Below are 19,437 nucleotides of genomic sequence, written 5' to 3'. Positions count from 1 at the left end.
CATGCTATATATACTGCAACATCATTGGATTTACTGGATAATTCTTCGATTGCACCTTCATAATACATGTTAATGCAAGCGGACTATCTAGGCTTTTTTTCCCATCTTCGCTAGCCGAGATTATTCGTCCACGAAGGCACAGTTGACTCAAAACCCATTGCTAGCGGAGATAAGATGAATTTTACCCCCGTATTATGTTATAACTGACCAAAACCTAGTACGTTTGTTTTACAACTTTCATTCAGAAGACGCGCAAGTTATTGAGTTACTGAATAAACGAGAAAACGTCTGCATTTTTATTTCAATCGTTGTCAACTCTTTACTTTGTGATATTTCAAGACTACATGTACTCAATTCAATTTATTGGATCTCATCACCATTATGCAATGGTATACAAAAATATAAAGACAAAAAGCTGTTATATATACATTAAGTAAATAATACATGCGTGTAATAAAGTATTTATCAAGTTAGAAAAAAAAAAAAAAAACTAAAAAAAAACGTGTTATTATTAATGCATTCTAGGTAGGGGAGCACATTTTATTTTATTATTTTCTTAATGAAAGTACGGAGTTTTCTAAAGGTTTGTTTAAAAGTAAAGATATTTTTAATATTTATTTGTTTAGGTGATAAAAATTTGATTCTTTGCTCACATTGCTTCACAGTTGAGTACATAATGAAATTCATATCCAATGTAAACATGTACTTGTATATAGCTGACCTTAATCACATATTCCTAATTACAATGAAAACTTTACGTAAACATAAACTATTGCTTATGGTACACATTTCTTTGAACTGCTGTTTATCAAATTGAAATTACTGGCATGTGATTGTCGTTGTTCATGACCCTTCTTTTATTTGGTGAAATTGTGCTGCACGTGCCGTGAAACAATGTACGGACGAGTGGTAGGAATAACAGGTGTTTATATACAGGATGTCGAGAATTTGGGCGTTTCATAAAAAGGTGTGAACGTCTGCAGGGAAGTCTACATACGGATATGTACCGAAAACACCAACGTATCATTAAACAACAATTACAAGAATTGAATGATTCATAGCTAATTTCTAAATAAGTAATGGGGTGGGGGCATGCATGCTGGCCAAGCGAAAAGGTTTTTTGGGTGAATCATTTCGGAAATTATTTCTTTGTTTTATCACACGGAGGTACACGGTGGCATCGACGGAGGTACAGGTGACATCCACGGAGATGCGCGGTGGCATCCACGGAGATCCTCCGTGGACTTCAATGTCTAGCTCGCGCGGAAAAATAGGACTTCAAAGGTGCCGACAATTTTAAAGGTCCACCGTGTTTGGGGCAAATTTGTTCCACCGCGTTGCGTGGAACACGCATAAAACTCGTGTCGTGTACTGTAGTTATGAGGCTGTATGACATGTCATACATTATTTCACCTGTTTTAACCAAAATTATTTGATTATAAATTGGTGTTACAAACAACTCTGCCATTTCAAGTGACAGTCACATGATCAGTTCAAACTTTCAGATCATCGGTGGTCTTTTCTGTGTAAAGCTGTGTATTTTGTTACAACAGAACTGTGCCTAAGTTTAATAGAAATAAAAATATCAAATACCTCTTAGTAATTCATTGTTTTACGCTCTTTCAGCCTTAAAACTAGACAGTTGCGTCTGAGTTAATACATCATGTTGGGATTCCCCTGAAGGGCGTGGGGCTATTTGTAGACGTCTAACACTGTATAATTTATGCCTTATCCGGAACACCTCAGGCCTTTTACCGAAAACACCATGATTTGAGTGAAAGGCTCGAGGTTTTCTGGGTGATTTATATATATACCACACTATATTTGCATTCTAAATAATATTCTCACTGTTTTCTTTTACATACAGATGTTTTCAAGCATGTAATTAAGGGAAAGTTAATAACTTTATAAAATAATTAATCTGCTTTAAAGTAATTATGTGCAAAAATAATACATGAACATCGGGTCATACAGCTTTAATAATACACTGTAGTTAAAAATCTAGAATACAATGTGTTATATCATGATTTATTATTCATCAAAAATTACAATGCCATTTAATCTGTTCAAGAATGACAAAATTTGCATGCATTTCATATTTACACATTTACATGAAAGGTGAAGATAACGAACAGCGATCAATCTCATAACTCCTATAAGCAATACAAAAATAGATAGTTGGGCAAACACGGACCCCTGGACACACCAGAGGTGGTTACAGGTGCCTAGGAGGAGTAAGCATCCCCTGTCAACTGGTCACACCCACCGTGAGCCCTATATCCTGATAATTTAATTAAATCTCATTTATGAACTGCATGTAAATTTTCTAAAACTTATAAACATTTTGTTGTAAAGAGTATTTATATATAGTCTAATTGTAACTACAAAAATGCAATGCTTGTCTGGTGATAAGAAAGCAGGTGATGAAGTGTTGCATCTCCTTTTGTACAATAAATGCTGGAAATATGTTATTCAATTTGAAAGACATTAAATAAATCACAATATCCATTGTGCACAGCAAATATTTGAAGCTTTGAACTAATGCAAGCAACTTTCTTGAACTCGGATGTGTCAAATACTCAGGATATGTCGAAGTGAACCGCTAGCTCCGGTCATGATTCTGGAAACCTTGAGTATCTCATGCAGGAAAATCGCGAATACTTACAGTCCTAAGCACAATACCTGATTCATATCACAATTGGGCTAATTTTTCACTCCGTTGAACATAATGGTATAACAAGTGATAGATTTTCATTTCCGCTCTACCCCGCACTTATTAAAGTTTATCGAAATTCACACCTTCAAATACACCGGCCTTGATTCCCTGATCCTTGATTTTGTTAAATAAACAACAATTCGGGATTTATTAAGTAACCACACACAACCCTGCATGTTGACAGCTTAGGTATAATAAATGATTCAGATGGTTGACTAAACAAGATCACCTACGAACTCTGCGTTTTAAAACAAAAGTGTTAGGGGCGATAATTCCCAGAATAGTCGTGCTCAACCGAAATCGAAAGTAGGAATCACGTTGTAATCAAAAAATGTACAGTCGTTAAATAATAGTAAAATTTTGTGAAATTACTTGAAAAGGTTGTAAAAATCATGGTCGTTGGTCGCGTCAGACAGGTGGTCGTTTAATACAGGTACAATATATAGGGTAATGTCTTGGGGGTAACTTTTTATGGTCACATATGACAGTGAGTTGCTTAATGCAGTGGGTCGCTTAGGCAGTTTTGACTGTATTAAAAAAGTGCAGGTAGCGGAACTATTCTTGTCTGATTCCGTCACGGTTTTAATATCTTGTTTTCTGAGTTAACTTTTCAGTATTATTTACTACACTTCATGTATTAGATATAATGAGTTTAGACCCTAAACGTCGTTTTTGGAAGTAGAAGAGGGGAGGGACAAAAGGAGATTAAGTTGTTTTCTTATTTGTCTGAAAATTCTTAGTTAGCAAGAAATGTAGTTCTGCCCAAATCCCAAAATTGTGTAGGTTATCCTTCAGTATACTTAGTGCACAAGTTCAGTTTATCAGTTCATACTTGCATTTACTCTACCATTTATTACTATAAAAAGTGACCAGTTAATAAATTGATATTTGAAAATGACAAGCTATGTATGTAAAGATAAAGGGAAATTTCAAAAGTAGGCCACAAGTGAAGGTTGAAATGGGGTCTCGTTGCTCGTTGTTATGTGCCTGGAGATTGATTCACAACAAAAATTTTGATTATTTGCAATATCATTGCATCGGTTGGTTACTATGTGAGATAACTCGAGAAAATCTAACAAACTGAGTAAATATCAACATACAGTAGAGGAAATACACAGTGCTGTGAATTATTTGAGTCACCTTCCAAACATCCGAAATTTAATCTAGTAACTCGTGTGTTTAGCTTAGGGCTATTCCAGAAATAAATACATGGGGGGGTCGGGAGGCACCTTTTGTATATACCAAGCACCCATAAAAAAAAATAAAAAATTACCCCATGACCCATCAAATTAATAAACTCATTTTACAATGACCCATCTAATAAAAAAAAAAAACTAACCAGACCCACCACAAAAATATTTTTTAAAAATGAAAACGGTACAAATCTCGCGAGGTTTTCGGGACAAACATTCTAGTCAATGACGCGGTAATGCCTGTGCGACATTGTATCACAGTAGTTCTGAAGAAACGATGTCACATCAACAATCAAAGGCATCTATGGCGGGAATGTTGGAAAGATTGGGAGTCCAAACGATGCTATTATCATGAAATGGGTATGGATATGTTTTTCCACGAATCGTTCGTCTTCTAATGGAGCCCGCGCCCGGAGGCCTCTATATCACCATCACACCGACTGATAAATATAACGCATCGGTACCCTCGTATAAATCAACTAAGGTTTGCCTATTTTTATTAGAAAACGGAATACCTATTGGTTTCAAAATATTCCCAAAATCGATGCACTGTAAACTGTAATAATCTACAGAACAGAGTTCGCCGCCATCACGTCTAAAGGGACCCTATTAAACGCGCCTCTAATTTGAAGAGTGCCGTAATGGAAAGTTATGCGCTGCAAAGAGCGACAACTCGAATAGTTCTATGTTACTTTCGATTTCAAAAGCAGCATTTCGAAAGCACGTTTTCAATTTTCCCTCCGACGTTTTGTAACCAACACGACAAGAGCGACAATAAAAATATTCTGAAAACTCAACACCCACGTAGCACAAAATAAAACAATAGAAACTACCCACTACCCATAATAAATATTTTATTAACAATCCCACCACGGACTAATTAAAATATGAAAAAATACGACCACCCACACAAAAAAATATCATTTGCCGCCCGACCCCCCCATTTGATCATTTCTGGAACAGCCCTTACCTGAGCTGAAAGCTCGAGGGAGCTTTTCTGATTGCCTGTTGTCCATCTATCTGTCTGTAAACTTTTACATTTTCGACTTCTTCTCCATAACCACTTTGCCAATTTCAACCAAACTTGACCAAAAGCATCCTTGGGAGAAAGGGTTTTCAAGTTTGTTCAAATGAAGGGCCATGCCCCCTTCAAATGGGAGATATTCACAAAAATGCAAAAATAGGGTTGGGTCATTTAAAAATCTTCTCAAGAACTAATGGGCCAGAAGAGCTGAAATTTACATGAAAGCTTCTTGACATAGTGCAGATTCAAGAATGTTCAAATCATGGCCGCCGAGGTAGGATGGAGCCACAATAGGGGATTTTTACATGCAAATATGTAGGGAAAATCTTTAAAAATCTTCTTCTCAAGAACCGCTGAGCCAGAAAAGCTGAGATTTACATGAAAGCTTCCTGACATAGTGCAGATTGAAGTTGTTAAAATCATGGCCCCCGGGGGTATGATGGGGCCACAATAGGGGATCAAAGTTTTACATCCAAATATATAGGGAAAATCTTTAAAAAATCTTCTTCTCAAGAACCACTGAGCCAGAAAAGCTGATATTTACATGAAAGCTTTCTGACATAGTGCAGATTTAAGTTTGTAGAAATCATGGCCCCCGGGGGTAGGATGGGGCCACAAGGGGGATCAAAGTTTTACATACAAATATAGGGAAAATCTTTAAAAATCTTCTCAAGAACCAATGAGCTGAGATTTAAATGAAATCTTTCTGACACATTGCTGATTCAAGTTTGTTCCAATCATGACCCCTGGGGTTAGGTTAAGGCCACAATAGGGGATCAAAGTTTTACATAGAAATATATAGGAAAAATCTTCTTCTCAAGAACCAATGAGCTAGAAGAGCTGAGATTTACATGAAATCTTCCTGACATAGTGCAGATTCAAGTTTGTTCAAAGTATGGCTCCCAGGGATAGGTTGGGGTCACAATAGGGAATGAAAGTTTTACATACAAATATATAGGGAAATTTTTTAAAAATCTTCTTCTGAAGAACCATTGGGCCAAAGAAGTTGACATTTACATGAAAGCTTTCTGACAAAGTGCACATTCAAGTTTGTAAAAATCATGACCTCCATGGATAGGTTGGGGCCACAATAGGGACTAAGGTTTTACATGCAAATATATATGGAAAGTCTTCAGATATGGGCCAAGGTGACTCAGGTGAGCGATGTAGCCCATGGGCCTCTTGTTTTTTTGTTTGTGCCTAAGTGCATTTTGATCTGTTACTTTTACAACATTTCATTATCAAAATAAAGGTTAGTATTTCATATATACTTCTCTGTCAAGAGTCAGTATGGGTCTAATGTATAACGAGCTGTCGTGTATAGCACACAATCTCAAAGTTGGCTTGTAAAAATTACACAGTGCACCGGCCCCCCAAATTTTTTTCAGGAAAAAGCATGCCCTATCTTTATTTTGCTTTAAAAAATATTTTTTACATAAATGATAAATTAAAATTTTCTGTCTTATATTGCATGTTGATGTACTTTTCATGCTAGCGTACTTGAATATAGATAAACCCTGATGACTTATGTATTTGAACCCTATCAGTCCGTTTTTATTTTTTAGCTCATCTGAGCTGAAAGCTCAAGTGAGCTTTTCTGATCAAATGTTTTTTGTCTGTCTGTCACAAAATCTTGTGAATACTTCTCCTCCTGTATGGCTTATTAGATAAACTTGAAACTTTGTACAATGCTCATTACCATTTTTAGGTCACCTGAGTAAACTCAGGTGATCTATTGCAATACGCAAGATCGTAAATACCGAGTTAGCGGAACTCTCTTGTAAAGAAGTCTGGAAAACATGTCGATCTTGGGCATTTTTTGTTTATTCAAACATGGCATCGGAAGACGATTTAACCTGTACATTCCACAATTAAAAGCTTTTTTAAATGAAAGGTGTATGAAACGTCTGGATACAGGAAAATGAACTGAATTTGGCTCGTGAAGCTATATGTTTTGACGCAAGCTCTTCTCAGCTTTGGGAATTTCCTGGCTGACAGCAGTGGGGAAAAATCCACCTATAAATTTCCATTAAAATCTGTCATTTGTGGATACTTCTGCGTACTAGGTTTCTTTCTTGAATCATTACCACAGTCTACTGCAATGCAATGATAAGTGCACCATTGTTAAAATCAGGTGAATCGATCACGACAAAAGTTGCAGAACTGGTATTATTTACCAACATGCCCAAATTCTCGCATACTTTGGGTCTCACGAGACTTTGAAAGGGGAAAGTAAAATTTAAAACCAAGACGGAAAAAGTAGTCGCAATCTTGCGTATTGGTTGTCGTCCGTCGTCGTATGTCATGCGGTAAAAATTGAACATTTTTAACTTCTTCTTAATAATTACCATTCCAATTCTTTTTAAATTTGGTATGAAGCATCATTGGGACAAAGGGGACATAAATTGTAAGTTTCAGGACTCCAACACTCCTGGGGTCATAGGGGCGGGGCAAAAACTGCCCAAAATTGACAAATTTTCAAAAATCTTCTTCTCAAGAACCGCACACGTGTAAGAAAAACTAAATGCATTGTGATATAGAGCAAGAAGGCCTCTACCAAAATTGTAAATTTTATGATCCCTAGGGTAGGGGTTCTGACCCCAGGGCAGGGCCAAACTTAGTATTTATTGTGTTTATGTGTAAAACACTTAAATAACATCTTCTTTAGTGCTATTGATATTAAATTAAAAGTAAATAGATATTAAGAAAGAACAGGTAGTCCTTTACCAAAATTGTAAATTTGATGATCCCAGGGGTAGGGGTTTTGGTATCAGGGAAGGGGCAAAATGGTCATTTATTAAATGTGTGAAGAATATACATTTTTAACTTCTTGATAACTATCATTCCAATTCTTTTCAAATTTGGTATGAAACATATTTGGAACAAGGTGGATATAAATTGTAAATTTCAGGATTCCAGCACCCCTTTGGCCTTAGGGGTGGGTCAAAAACTGCCCAAAATAGACCAGTTTTCAAAAATCTTCTTCTCAAGAACTGCACACATGCAAGAAAAACTAAATGCATAGTGATGTAGAGCAGGAAAGCCTCTACCAAAATTGTAAATTTCAAGATCCCTGGGGTAGGAGTTCTGACCCCAGGGTGGGGCCAAACTTGGTATATTATATATTATGTTTATGTGTAAAACACTTAAATAACATCTTAGTATATAGTATATATATGTAAGTTTGTTGATACTGTATAAAATCTAAATGCATACTTAGGAATTAAGCAGAAAAGGATGTACAAAAAATGGTGAATTTCACAACCCAGCTGGGTTATGACTTTAAGATTAGTCCAAATTAGTCATATCTTTTGATGTTTTAATGTTAATACACCTATTATTTAAAGTCTTTTGTCAGTGTATGCACTTTTGAGAGCAGTGAAGTTTTAAGTTTTATACTGTTGCTGAACATTAGAATTTAGCTTAGATATTCAGAACAGTAATATTTTCTAGATTTCATAGCTAGTGGGAGTAGCCACGTTTACACCGCGGCGGAGTAAACTACCTGTATTTGCACAGTTGATAACAGGTCTGAATACTGTATTTTGTCTCCAATGACAGTTACTTCCAATGGATAGAATCAATTGAAAAGTACAATTTAAATCTTATGCATGTATGTTTGTGAATTAAATTTTTTGCTGTATTTCAGAACGAATATATATGTGCATTATCGGTATAATCGACAATATAAAACATAATTTACTTCAGAGATTTTGGTTTCGAATTGTCAGTGATGATCACGGGAAAGTTAATCGGTATTTATAAACATCGTTTTAATAGAAATTAATTTGAAACAACAGTTTAGAAAATATTAGATAACATGTCGAAGAGATCTATACCTTGACAGTTCTGTGTTTCCTGTCAGATCATGGCTTACAGTGTAGTTTTCTAGTCAACTGAGATTAAACATGCAAATTGCACATGCATGGACAAGTATCTTTCTTCTGCATACATTTCATTTAATTGAATTTAAAAAAAAAAATAATAAAAGAAATAATTACATCGATTTTAAGAAAAATCAGTATCTCATATTACAGTATTTAATGAATGTGTTAATGATTAAAATAAATCTAAAACCCAATTCTGAAACTTATTATAATAGATACTGTAAATGTATTACATTTGGCTGTGTATTCTATTTAGCGCCTTTGGCGGAACGCAGCTTCCGCTAAATCAAGTACATCGCTAAATGCCATCTGTAAATCTAGATGTTTAAAGTAATTCAGGAATGCGCTAAATCAAATCTACGCTAACTTGTTGAAAAAACGATTTCCGCCAAATATCATACACGCCAAATATAATACGTTTACAGTATTTCCTTGATAATCATTGCGCGAAAAGGCATGATAAGATAAAATAAAAATACTTCTATTTGTAAAATAATAATTGGGCATTGAAATGCATGTATGATCATGTTTTATTCGTTGGAAAGCGAAACCATGGCGAATACATTAAACTGGGAATAAAATTGATGGGGCATGTTTCTTTGTTTCTTTGTATATCTTTTTATTGAGTATTGAAATTTTAAAATAAGATCATTGATCTTAACAAAAACTCGGTCTTCAATGATACATGTGTACATGTATTTGATGAATTTAGAAAGTCGTTTGTAAAATGAAACATAAATTTAGATTCTACTTGAATCTTCTCGTTTTTGTTTAGAACATTCATCTTGCATATCGGATTATTTGTTGGAAGATGTACGTTTTAGTGATAAATTTAATGTTAGAATTTTCTTAGTCATCTTGTTATGTTGTAAATAGTGTGGAACTATGGTTGCGTAATACTTCCTGTCTACCCAAGGATCCGAGTTTTGAAATACTTGTGCATGAGGGAAAAGTCCCTTTGAAGCAGTATGGCTTCTCTGCGACCATCACCTAAAATGTGGTCAGATTAAGGTTGGAGACACCCCCTCTCATTATCATTGTAAGAATATTGAAAGTTAAGCTTGATACATTCTTGTTACACATCCTTTTATTTGTTAGAAATGGCAAATACATAGCTTTTTCTTTTATTTATGCAAAATATTAAGTTTACGATAATATTTGATGAATTAATGAATTCACTTGCGAAAAAAACCTAAATATTCAATTTACATTCATTACGCATATCATTTCATTCTTTGGAAATTGTACATCTCACTGGTACATGTAAATCTTATGTACATGTTATAGAATGTTAGATTTTAAGTGTCTGTGACTGACTTTCTTTGTCTCGCTAATCTGTTGTGCAGGTGTGATCTTGAGCTTGCGTAATACTACTTCTTGTTTACCTGTGTGTCCGAGTTTTGACATACTATCAGTTTTGAAGAGAGTCCCTTTGCAAACATGCAGACTCTCTCTCTCTCTCTCTCTATTTCTCTCTCTCATGATGGATTTACCCAGCCTCCCAGTCGTTAAGGTCTTGAAATTTAATTAGTACAAATAAATTCTACTTTTTTGGCATAAACTTATGTAATGAGCTACCATATTGACAACCAAGTGGGTGGTGCAGGTTGATGTTTATATAGCAATCACTGACTGCTTGTTTTCACAATAATCTGAAGTGTAAGGAATCTCTCAGCAGATTTTGTTTTTACAACCATTGATATGTATACATGTAGTATTGTAAACCTAATCACAAAGTTTATTTTTATTCGATATCAATAAAATTTTCTTTTTCTTGTATTATCAGTATTAAAATTTAAAGTTTGAAATTCAAATAAATTCTCATAGAAAGTATATAATTTTACACATATTTTCTTAAACTTTACAAAAAGAACATTTTTTTTTTTAATTTATATAAAAATGATTTTTTTTAAAAAAATTCCTATGAACTGTGACCTTTTGTCCCGTGACATTTTGTCCCAATTTCACATAATTTCTAATCGAGAGTTTTTGTCCATGGTCATTTTGTCCTGTGATTTTCTGTCCTACAATCCCTGAAAATCACCAAGACAATGCATGCACAGTAACTGACCCATTTTTTTTTTAACAGAGAAGCAGGCATTGTCTTTTCAGCATAGGTGTTTACCTGGAGGTCCCAAGGTGGGGATGGGTGCTAATCTTTATACACAAGTAGTGTCAGTTACTGAAATACACAGGAAATTGGGGTTGAGGGGGACCTCTAATTAAGCAACACCAGGATTTTGTAGCATTAGATAATCAAAATGAATATTGAGATAGCAACCTAATTCAAACACACAATGAAATTAATACATGTTGATTTTAATTTAATTCAAATTAATACTTTTATTGACTTTTTTGAAAACAAGTTATATTGGAATCAACCAAATATTCAGGACTGAAATATGTCTAATCAAATTCTGCGACATAATATAATTACATGACATCGTACCATTTGTATGCAAATATTCAAAATGTATATAATTTTACACATTTGTGTAAAATGTGCCATTTGTATGCAAATACCATTTGTATGCAAATATTAAAAATGTCTCTCCCCCCCCCCCCCCCCCCCCCCCCCCCCCCCCCCCCCCCCCCGACTATTGACTGGATATTGGGTTTTAAAATGTCATGTAAAATGTTTCACTCAGTCCATATTAAATGTTTGTTTTGGAAGGTCCACTCCGACTACCCGTGAGCTGCATTAGGATAAGTACTACATTACTACATGAATATATTTAATTATTTGTAATGCAGTAAGATGTTTTAAAAGGTGTTGTACTGTAATTGTATATGTGGGTAGGTGGGGATATGTGTATAGGAGGACGTGTGTCCCCACGGCCGAACGGTTCTAGATCTATCAATGCGCGCTCTCTCTCTCTCTCTCTCTTTCAATAAGCATGAATATTGATGTTTTATGTTAAATTAACCTCGCACGAAAATATGTAATTTGTTTAATATAAATGTAGTAATACATTACACGAAATTCACAATGTAATTCGTTGTGCCTTTTTTAAAACTACTACTGTCTGTAGATACATCTTGGGTAGAAGGTGTGTCGCACATTAAAACCAGGTCACTGTGACTTTTCATTAAGAAGATATCCATCTGTCCGTCCGTCTGTTAGCTTTTTCGTGTCCGACCCGTAACTTAAATACTACAAGGCCTGGAATCATCAAACTTTGTCTGTAGATACATCTTGGGTAGAAGGTGTGTCGCACATTAAAACCAGGTCACTGTGACTTTTCATTAAGAAGATATGGCCAGATATGGCAAAAACTTATCAGGCTCATAACTTGAAAACTATTAGACCTAGAATCACCAAAATTGGTCAACTAATGCATCTTAGGTAGAAGGTGTGTCGCATCCTACTTTAAGGTCACTGTGACATTTAATTAAGGTGATATAAAAAAAAATGTTTTAATGGGTACAATCTATACTGTTAACAATATGTGACGGGCGTATCATGTGCCATGGCGGTGCACTTTATTTTAACAAATGTTACCGCAACGGGGACAGGTAACTGATAGTCATCCCGTGATGAGAACGCGGTTTACCTGAGTTACCTATAGATTACCGCATTAGATTTTTCCCATCGCGGGAACGTGGAAAACAAGAAATCTGCGTTGCCCGTACTGTATATCAAGCAGTCAATCAAACTTGCCATAGCGGTCACCTATCAAGCGGACACTCAAACCTGTCTTAGCAATCACCTCTATCAAGTGCTCCTTTGTTTCATGTGGTCATTTTATTCCCTCCTTGTTAAAAATCTTATATAACTCTATTAATTAAGTGGCCACCCTTGTAAACCCAGATGAAGCCCATCATTTTAACAATTATAGAATCTCTTGACCTGAAGACACTTTGTGCCAACTTTGGTTCAAATTGGCCCATTGGTTTTAAAGAAGATTGCAGTAAAAAAAAAATGTGTGAAGTTTACAGATGGACAAAAAAACTATGACAACAGATGATCAGAAAAATTAACTTGAGCTTATAGCTCAGTTGAGCTAAGAATACCATTACGGTATTAAAAATGATAACCTTATAATGATTATTGTACAAGTAATGGTATTAAAAATGATAACCTTATAATGATTATTGTACAAGTAATGGTAAAAATAATAACCTTATAATGGTTATTGTACAAGTAATGGTAAAAATGATAACCTTAATGATTATTGTACAAGTAAAGGTATTAAAAATGATAACCTTATAATGATTATTGTACAAGTAATGGTAAAAATGATAACCTTATAATGATTATTGTACAAGTAATGGTATTGGTGAACAGATGTTGTATATTGATGATCAGTCATTCTGGTGTATGCATTTGTTATGATCTTTATACTCTGAACCTACACTGTGTACTTGAAGCTTGTTCTGTGTGCCGAATAGGCCTGAGTATTGCAGGCTACCTCATGATCGTACGAAAATGTGCGTCATGATATGTTTCACAATACAGTTTTCATGGTTTTGTTAATGGGGTTCCTAAACTTAAAAAAACTTGATGCTAGCTATATTTCTGATGCTCCCAATGATGCGCCCTAAGCTTTCTTTGAAAAACTTGGTTAATAGGTTTACAGTCTATCTTACTGTAAATGAGTAGGTTTACAGTCTATCTTACAGTAAATGAATAGGTTTACAGTCTATCTTCCTGTAAATGAATAGGTTTACAGTCTATCTTACTGTAAATGAGTAGGTTTACAGTCTATTTTACTGTAAATAAATAGGTTTACAGTCTATCTTGCTGTAAATGAATAGGTTTACAGTCTATCTTACTGTAAATGAATAGGTTTACAATCTATCTTACTGTAAATGAATATAGGTTTACAGTCCATCTTACTGTAAATGAATAGGTTTATAGTCTATCTTACTGTAAATGAATAGGTTTACAGTCTATCTTACTGTAAATGAGTAGGTTTACAGTCTATCTTACTGTAAATGAATAGGTTTACAGTCTATCTTACTGTAAATGAATAGGTTTACAGTCTATCTTACTGTAAATGAATAGGTTTACAGTCTATCTTACTGTAAATGAATAGGATTTATTATATCCTTTATCTTTTATCTAGATTGCATGTTTCGATTCCAATACAATCTTCATCTCAATCCAATTATGGCTTGTGTTTACCACTTCATACATGTAAACTTTTGAATTTTTTTCCCCAAAACTCCTCAGTTATTTTATGGAATGATATACCTGTACATATATTAAAAAATGTCACCAACACTCAATGTTTTCAAGCAACAAAATGAAAGAATTTGTTATGCAATGTTGATAAAATATGTGATTATCATTTGTTTATATATATATATATATATATATATATATATATATATACATGTATATGTGATAGCATTTGATTTACTATACATGTATGTTTAATTCTGCAATTTTTTACAGAACATGCAAAAGGAAATGAGGAAAAATTCAAGAAAATGAAGGAAATCTACAACAAATTAAGAGAGGAACATGTGTCCCTCATCAGAAAAGTAAGTGCTGGTACCTTATGAATATTCTGAAGTTAAAGTAAGTACTGGTACCTTATGAATATTCTGAGATTAAAGTAAGTACTGGTACCTTATGAATATTCTGAAGTTAAAGTAAGTACTGGTACCTTATGAATATACTGAAGTTAAAGTAAGTACTGGTATCTTATGAATATTCTGAGGTTAAAGTAAGTACTGGTACCTTATGAATATTCTGAGGTTAAAGTAAGTACTGGTACCTTATGAATATTCTGAAGTTAAAGTAAGTACTGGTACCTTATGAATATTCTGAGGTTAAAGTAAGTACTGGTACCTTATGAATATTCTGAGGTTAACGGACTATAGTGGGATTTCCTCCTGTACAATACCTGTACATCTGGCAAAATATGACTTCCATTAAAATTGGATATTGCTGGGAAATAATAAATTCATTTACAGTACCAGGAACAAAATTTGTAATAGTTACATGATGACACGAGGTGATGTATACAAAATATTCTTGAGTTATTGCGCACTCCGTCTCCTCATGTGCAATGAAGAAACAATATTTTGTATTACATCATCAAGCTGTCAATCATGTAACTAATTTACCCCATGACCCTGTCATTGACCCCTCCCATATTTGGTTTTTTTTGCATCCACTAATAAAAAGGTTCACATTGCAACACATGATTCACTCAACGCTATGGTTTTATCATATCTAAGGAACTGGGTTCCTAATAAGGTATTTCTTTATATCACTATATAATGTGACCATTTGAAGAATAATTTCACTATTTACCATTTTGGCCTAGATGGACGACCAAGTGAAATTACAAAGAGAGTACGATATAACACTGTTTTAAGCGAATTTGACTCAGAGTCAGATAACATTCAAATAAGCCAAGCCTTAAAGGACACAACGCATGTTACTAAACTTTTTAATTTTTTCAGCAAAATTAATTCTTTTCATGCCTAAAACTACCTTTAATGTGATTTAAATTAAATATTTTGCGTAGTTTTCGAGTTTGAAAGCAATGAAATTAAAATCTTGTGATATGCATATTTACTTTTGATATTTTGCGCGGCATTATATGTGACATCATAGGAGTCCTTGGGTTTCCAAACATCTGTTAAAATCGACAAAAAACAATTATCTCATTAACAGCTTGTAAATAATATTGCATTAAGGTGTTTTGTGCCGTTTGAAGGTGTACTAGTTGTCAGTAGAAAGGATTTAGACTGATTTTTTTAGCTCAGCTGACCTGAAGGCTCAAGTGAGCTTTTCTGATCAAAGTTTGTCCGTTGTCTGGTGCCAGCGTAAACTTTTCACATTTTCATCTTCTTCTCCAGAACCACTTGGCCAATTTCAACCAAACTTCGCACAAAGCATTCTTGGATGAAGGGCTTTCAAGTTTCTTCAAATGAAGGCCCATGCTCCCTTCAAAGGGGAGATAATCACGAAAATGCAAAAATAGGGTGGGGTCATTTAGAAATCTTCTTAAGAACCACTGGGCTAGAGGAGCTGAAATTTACTTGAAATTTTGCTGGCACAATGCCGATTCAAGTTTGTTCAAATCATGGCCCCTGGGGGTAGGTTGGGGCCACAATAGGGGATCAAAGTTTTACATGGAAATAAATGGAGAAAATCTTTAAAAATCTTCTTCTCAAGCTGTCAGTAATCATGGAGAATTTTTTGGAAAGTGCAAAAAAAAAAAATTATTGAAAAATTCTACAATTTTATGCAGTGTTATTGATAAAATCATTCAAAACGCATGTGTGAGTCACTTAAACTCAAATAACACAGAGTTATTTATCACTTTGTTGTTACCATGGTAACAAGGACAAAGTCCTTGAAAAAACAGTGAAATATACCTCTTTAAAGTCCAAAATAAATACAATTAAGATAATAAGATGCATATTTTTTTAGTTTAAGGTAAATGAAAAAGGCTTATATAAAATTTTGTTGAAATAAGAAATTTAAATATCTCAGCAAAAAATGGTTGCCATGGCAACCAACATACCTTGGATTGTATACAGTCAAAAATTCAATAAAACAATAGATTTTTAGCTAACTTTTTTTGGAAACGCAACACAATCATACAAGGTCTTTCATATAGAAAGAAATAACAAATGTTAGATTTTTATTCAAGAAAATAAAATCAGTTAAACAACTTTTAGTTTTTTGTTACTGACCTGACCAAAAACACCATTTATTTTTTTTCATGTTCAGCTACATTTTCGAAAATATATCTAATTACTAGGCTAATGATCTAATTTAGGTCAAGAACATTTGCCTTCTGGGTGCATCAATTACTTTCTAATGACATGCTAAATTCTATTGAACCTTGTAAATGACCTTGTCCTACAATCTCAAGGTCACATACACTAACCAATGACCTTCATATTTAATCAGTTGACCTAAACTGCATTTGGATTTAATTTAAACATGTATATATCTTTATCTACTAACGAACCTGTGTATTTTTTTTTTTAAATCACATATTGCTGTGGTTTATATATATTATAGTTTATATATATATATATAGAGAGAGAGAGAGAGAGAGAGAGAGAGAGAGACTCCAACACATATATTAATTAAGTTTGTTTGATGGATGCTTGCAGTGCATTACTATCAATTATAACTTCCATATAATCAGGAAGATAAATTGAATAGAGCTCTATATGCAAAGTTGATATAGAATAAAGAAATATCAGGAAATAGATATAAATCTCAGGAAAGTTAAATGAATCACAAGATTATATTTTCAAAACTTTACAAATTTATTTTTCAAACTCATGTGTAGATAAACACAATGCTACTTTATGAATAATACTCTTAAAAAGTATCAACTATGGGAAAATGTACATAGCAAGGTCATAGAACATAATTAAAATCACCAGGTTCGTTAGGTTTACTATTTTGGGAGGGTGGGGGGTCTGCCATTTGATACATAGGCCTACATGTAAGATGTTGGAATAAGTAGGCCTCAAGTATTTCTATATCGAAATCTCTATGAAGTGTATTGTTTTATTACATTTAAAATATGGATGTGGTCTAAAATATATGAATTACAGAATTTGTAATTGCATGGAAAACATGTGTGCTATACTCATAGCCTAATGATATAGGGATGGGATATTTGTTAGAGGATCTACCAACAAAATAACACCCCACCCCCCCCCTTCTCATCAGAACAACAATCCACATCGTTACGTATACAATATTTTCAAATATGAATTGCATTGACCATTTGATAGAAGATAAATTATTTCAGTGAGAATGAAATACTTTGAATACACAAAAAGTGCGTCACAATGCATTTTGAGTATGACACAATAGGAGGTGAAAGTGTGATGTCAGTATTGATACTGATTGAGTGTAGATTTCTATCAGGTGGATCTTTTTTTTTTTAAAGAGAAACAAGTGTTCTACAATAGATATACTTCGAATCTTATTTACCGGTGTATACTATTAATTTACTAGATCTATCTGTCATTGAGACAGTTTGTATGAATTTGGAATGATTACATGGATTAACTAATATATAAAATTTAATTTACAGAAAAATAGGCAAATCTCTACATCACATTTCAAATTTCCTGTTAAATGAATTCCTTAATGACCATCCAGAATTTTTATGTTGTCTGCTAAGTGATATTCATTCATTTCTTCCTTTAATTGTAGAGAGTTTGCATCAAGGGGGATAATAATTGTGTAAAATAGTAGGCACTAGTGTAGAGTTTTTAGGGGTTTTACAAAAATGGGTAAATTGTTTAACTGTTTTTATTTACTATATTGGTAGTATAAATAGCTGTCTTAAAAACGGCATGTAGAATTAATGTCAGCCCTGCTGCGTTTCAGAGAAAATAGTGTCTGAAAAGAAGTCATAAATGCTCTTTTTTACCTGAATTTATGACTTATTTTTAAGAATAAGCAAGAAAATACACACTTTTTCAATCACAAGTACAATAATCTAAGTGCTTTCTTGAATTTCCATTCACTGTACATTGTTGGGAAATTGTTTTATTAGAAATATTTGTGAAAAGATTAAAAACTCAACATTTAATGACTTAACTGTGGGTACGGTCCGTTGCCATGGAAACACGATGCATGGTTCCAGTAATTTTCACTTTTTAGCTCACCTGAGCTGAAAGCTCAAGTGAGCTTTTCTGATCACCCGTATTCCGGCGTCCGTCCGTCTGTCCGTCCGTCTGTAAACTTTTCACATTTTCAACTTCTTCTCAACAACCACTTGGCCAATTTCAACCAAACTTGGCACAAAGCATCCTTGGGTAAAGGGGATTCTCAATTGTTCAAATGAAGGGCCAGGCCCCTGTCCAAGAGAAGATAATCAAGAAAAAGCAAAATTAGGGTGGGGTCACTAAAAAATCTCCTTCTCAAGAACCACCGGGCCTGAAGAGCTGAAACTTATGTGGAAGCTTCTTAAGGAAGTATAGATTCTAAATTGTTCAAATCATGACCCCCGTGGTAAGGGTGGGACCACAATAGGGGGTCAAAGTTTTATATTGAAATATATAGGCAAATTCTTTAAAAATCTTCTTCTCAAGAACCACTAAGCCAGAAAAGCTGAGATTTACATGAAAGCTTTCTGACATAATGCAGATTCAAGTTTGTTCAAATCATGGGCCCCTGGGGTTGGATGGGGCCACAAGCGGGGATCGAAGTTTTACATACAAATATATAGGAAAAATCTTTAGAAATCTTCTTCTCAAGAACCACTGAGCCAGAAAAGCTGATTTTTACATGAAAACTTTCTGACATAGTGCAGATTCAAGTTTGTTCAAATCATGGCCCCTGGGGATAAGATGGGGCCCCAAGGAGGGGATCAAAGTTTTACACACAAATATATAGGGAAAAACTTTAAAAATCTTCTTCTCAAGAACCACTAAACCAGAAAAGCTGAGATTTACATGAAAGCTTCCTGACATAATGCAGATTCAAGTTTGTTCAAATCATGGGCTCCAGGGGTTGGATGGGGCCACAATAGGGGATCAAAGTTTTACATACAAATATATAGGAAAAATCTTCTTCTCAAGAACCACTGAGACAGAAAAGCTGATTTTTACATGAAAACTTTGTGACATAATGCAGATTCAAGTTTGTTCAAATCATGGCCCCCGGGGGTA

General features: G+C 34.2%; 1 protein-coding gene across 7 annotated transcripts in view; it reads left to right on the top strand.

Moving 5' to 3' along the window:
• LOC125649532 (huntingtin-interacting protein 1-like) overlaps positions 1-19,437 on the top strand; it is a 230,721-nt gene that overhangs the window by 115,001 nt on the left and 96,283 nt on the right. For all 7 annotated transcript variants that reach the window (XM_056155233.1, XM_056155229.1, XM_048877117.2 and 4 more), the window contains one exon: positions 14,222-14,310. In XM_056155233.1, the coding sequence (XP_056011208.1) occupies positions 14,222-14,310 (89 nt within the window). The remainder of the gene's footprint in view (positions 1-14,221; positions 14,311-19,437) is intronic.

This window comes from Ostrea edulis, chromosome 1 (assembly GCF_947568905.1).
Source record: "Ostrea edulis chromosome 1, xbOstEdul1.1, whole genome shotgun sequence".
Classification (NCBI taxonomy): Eukaryota; Metazoa; Mollusca; class Bivalvia; order Ostreida; family Ostreidae; genus Ostrea; species Ostrea edulis.
Note: the sequence above shows the minus strand (reverse complement) of the source record. Positions and strands in the feature narration are given on the sequence as shown.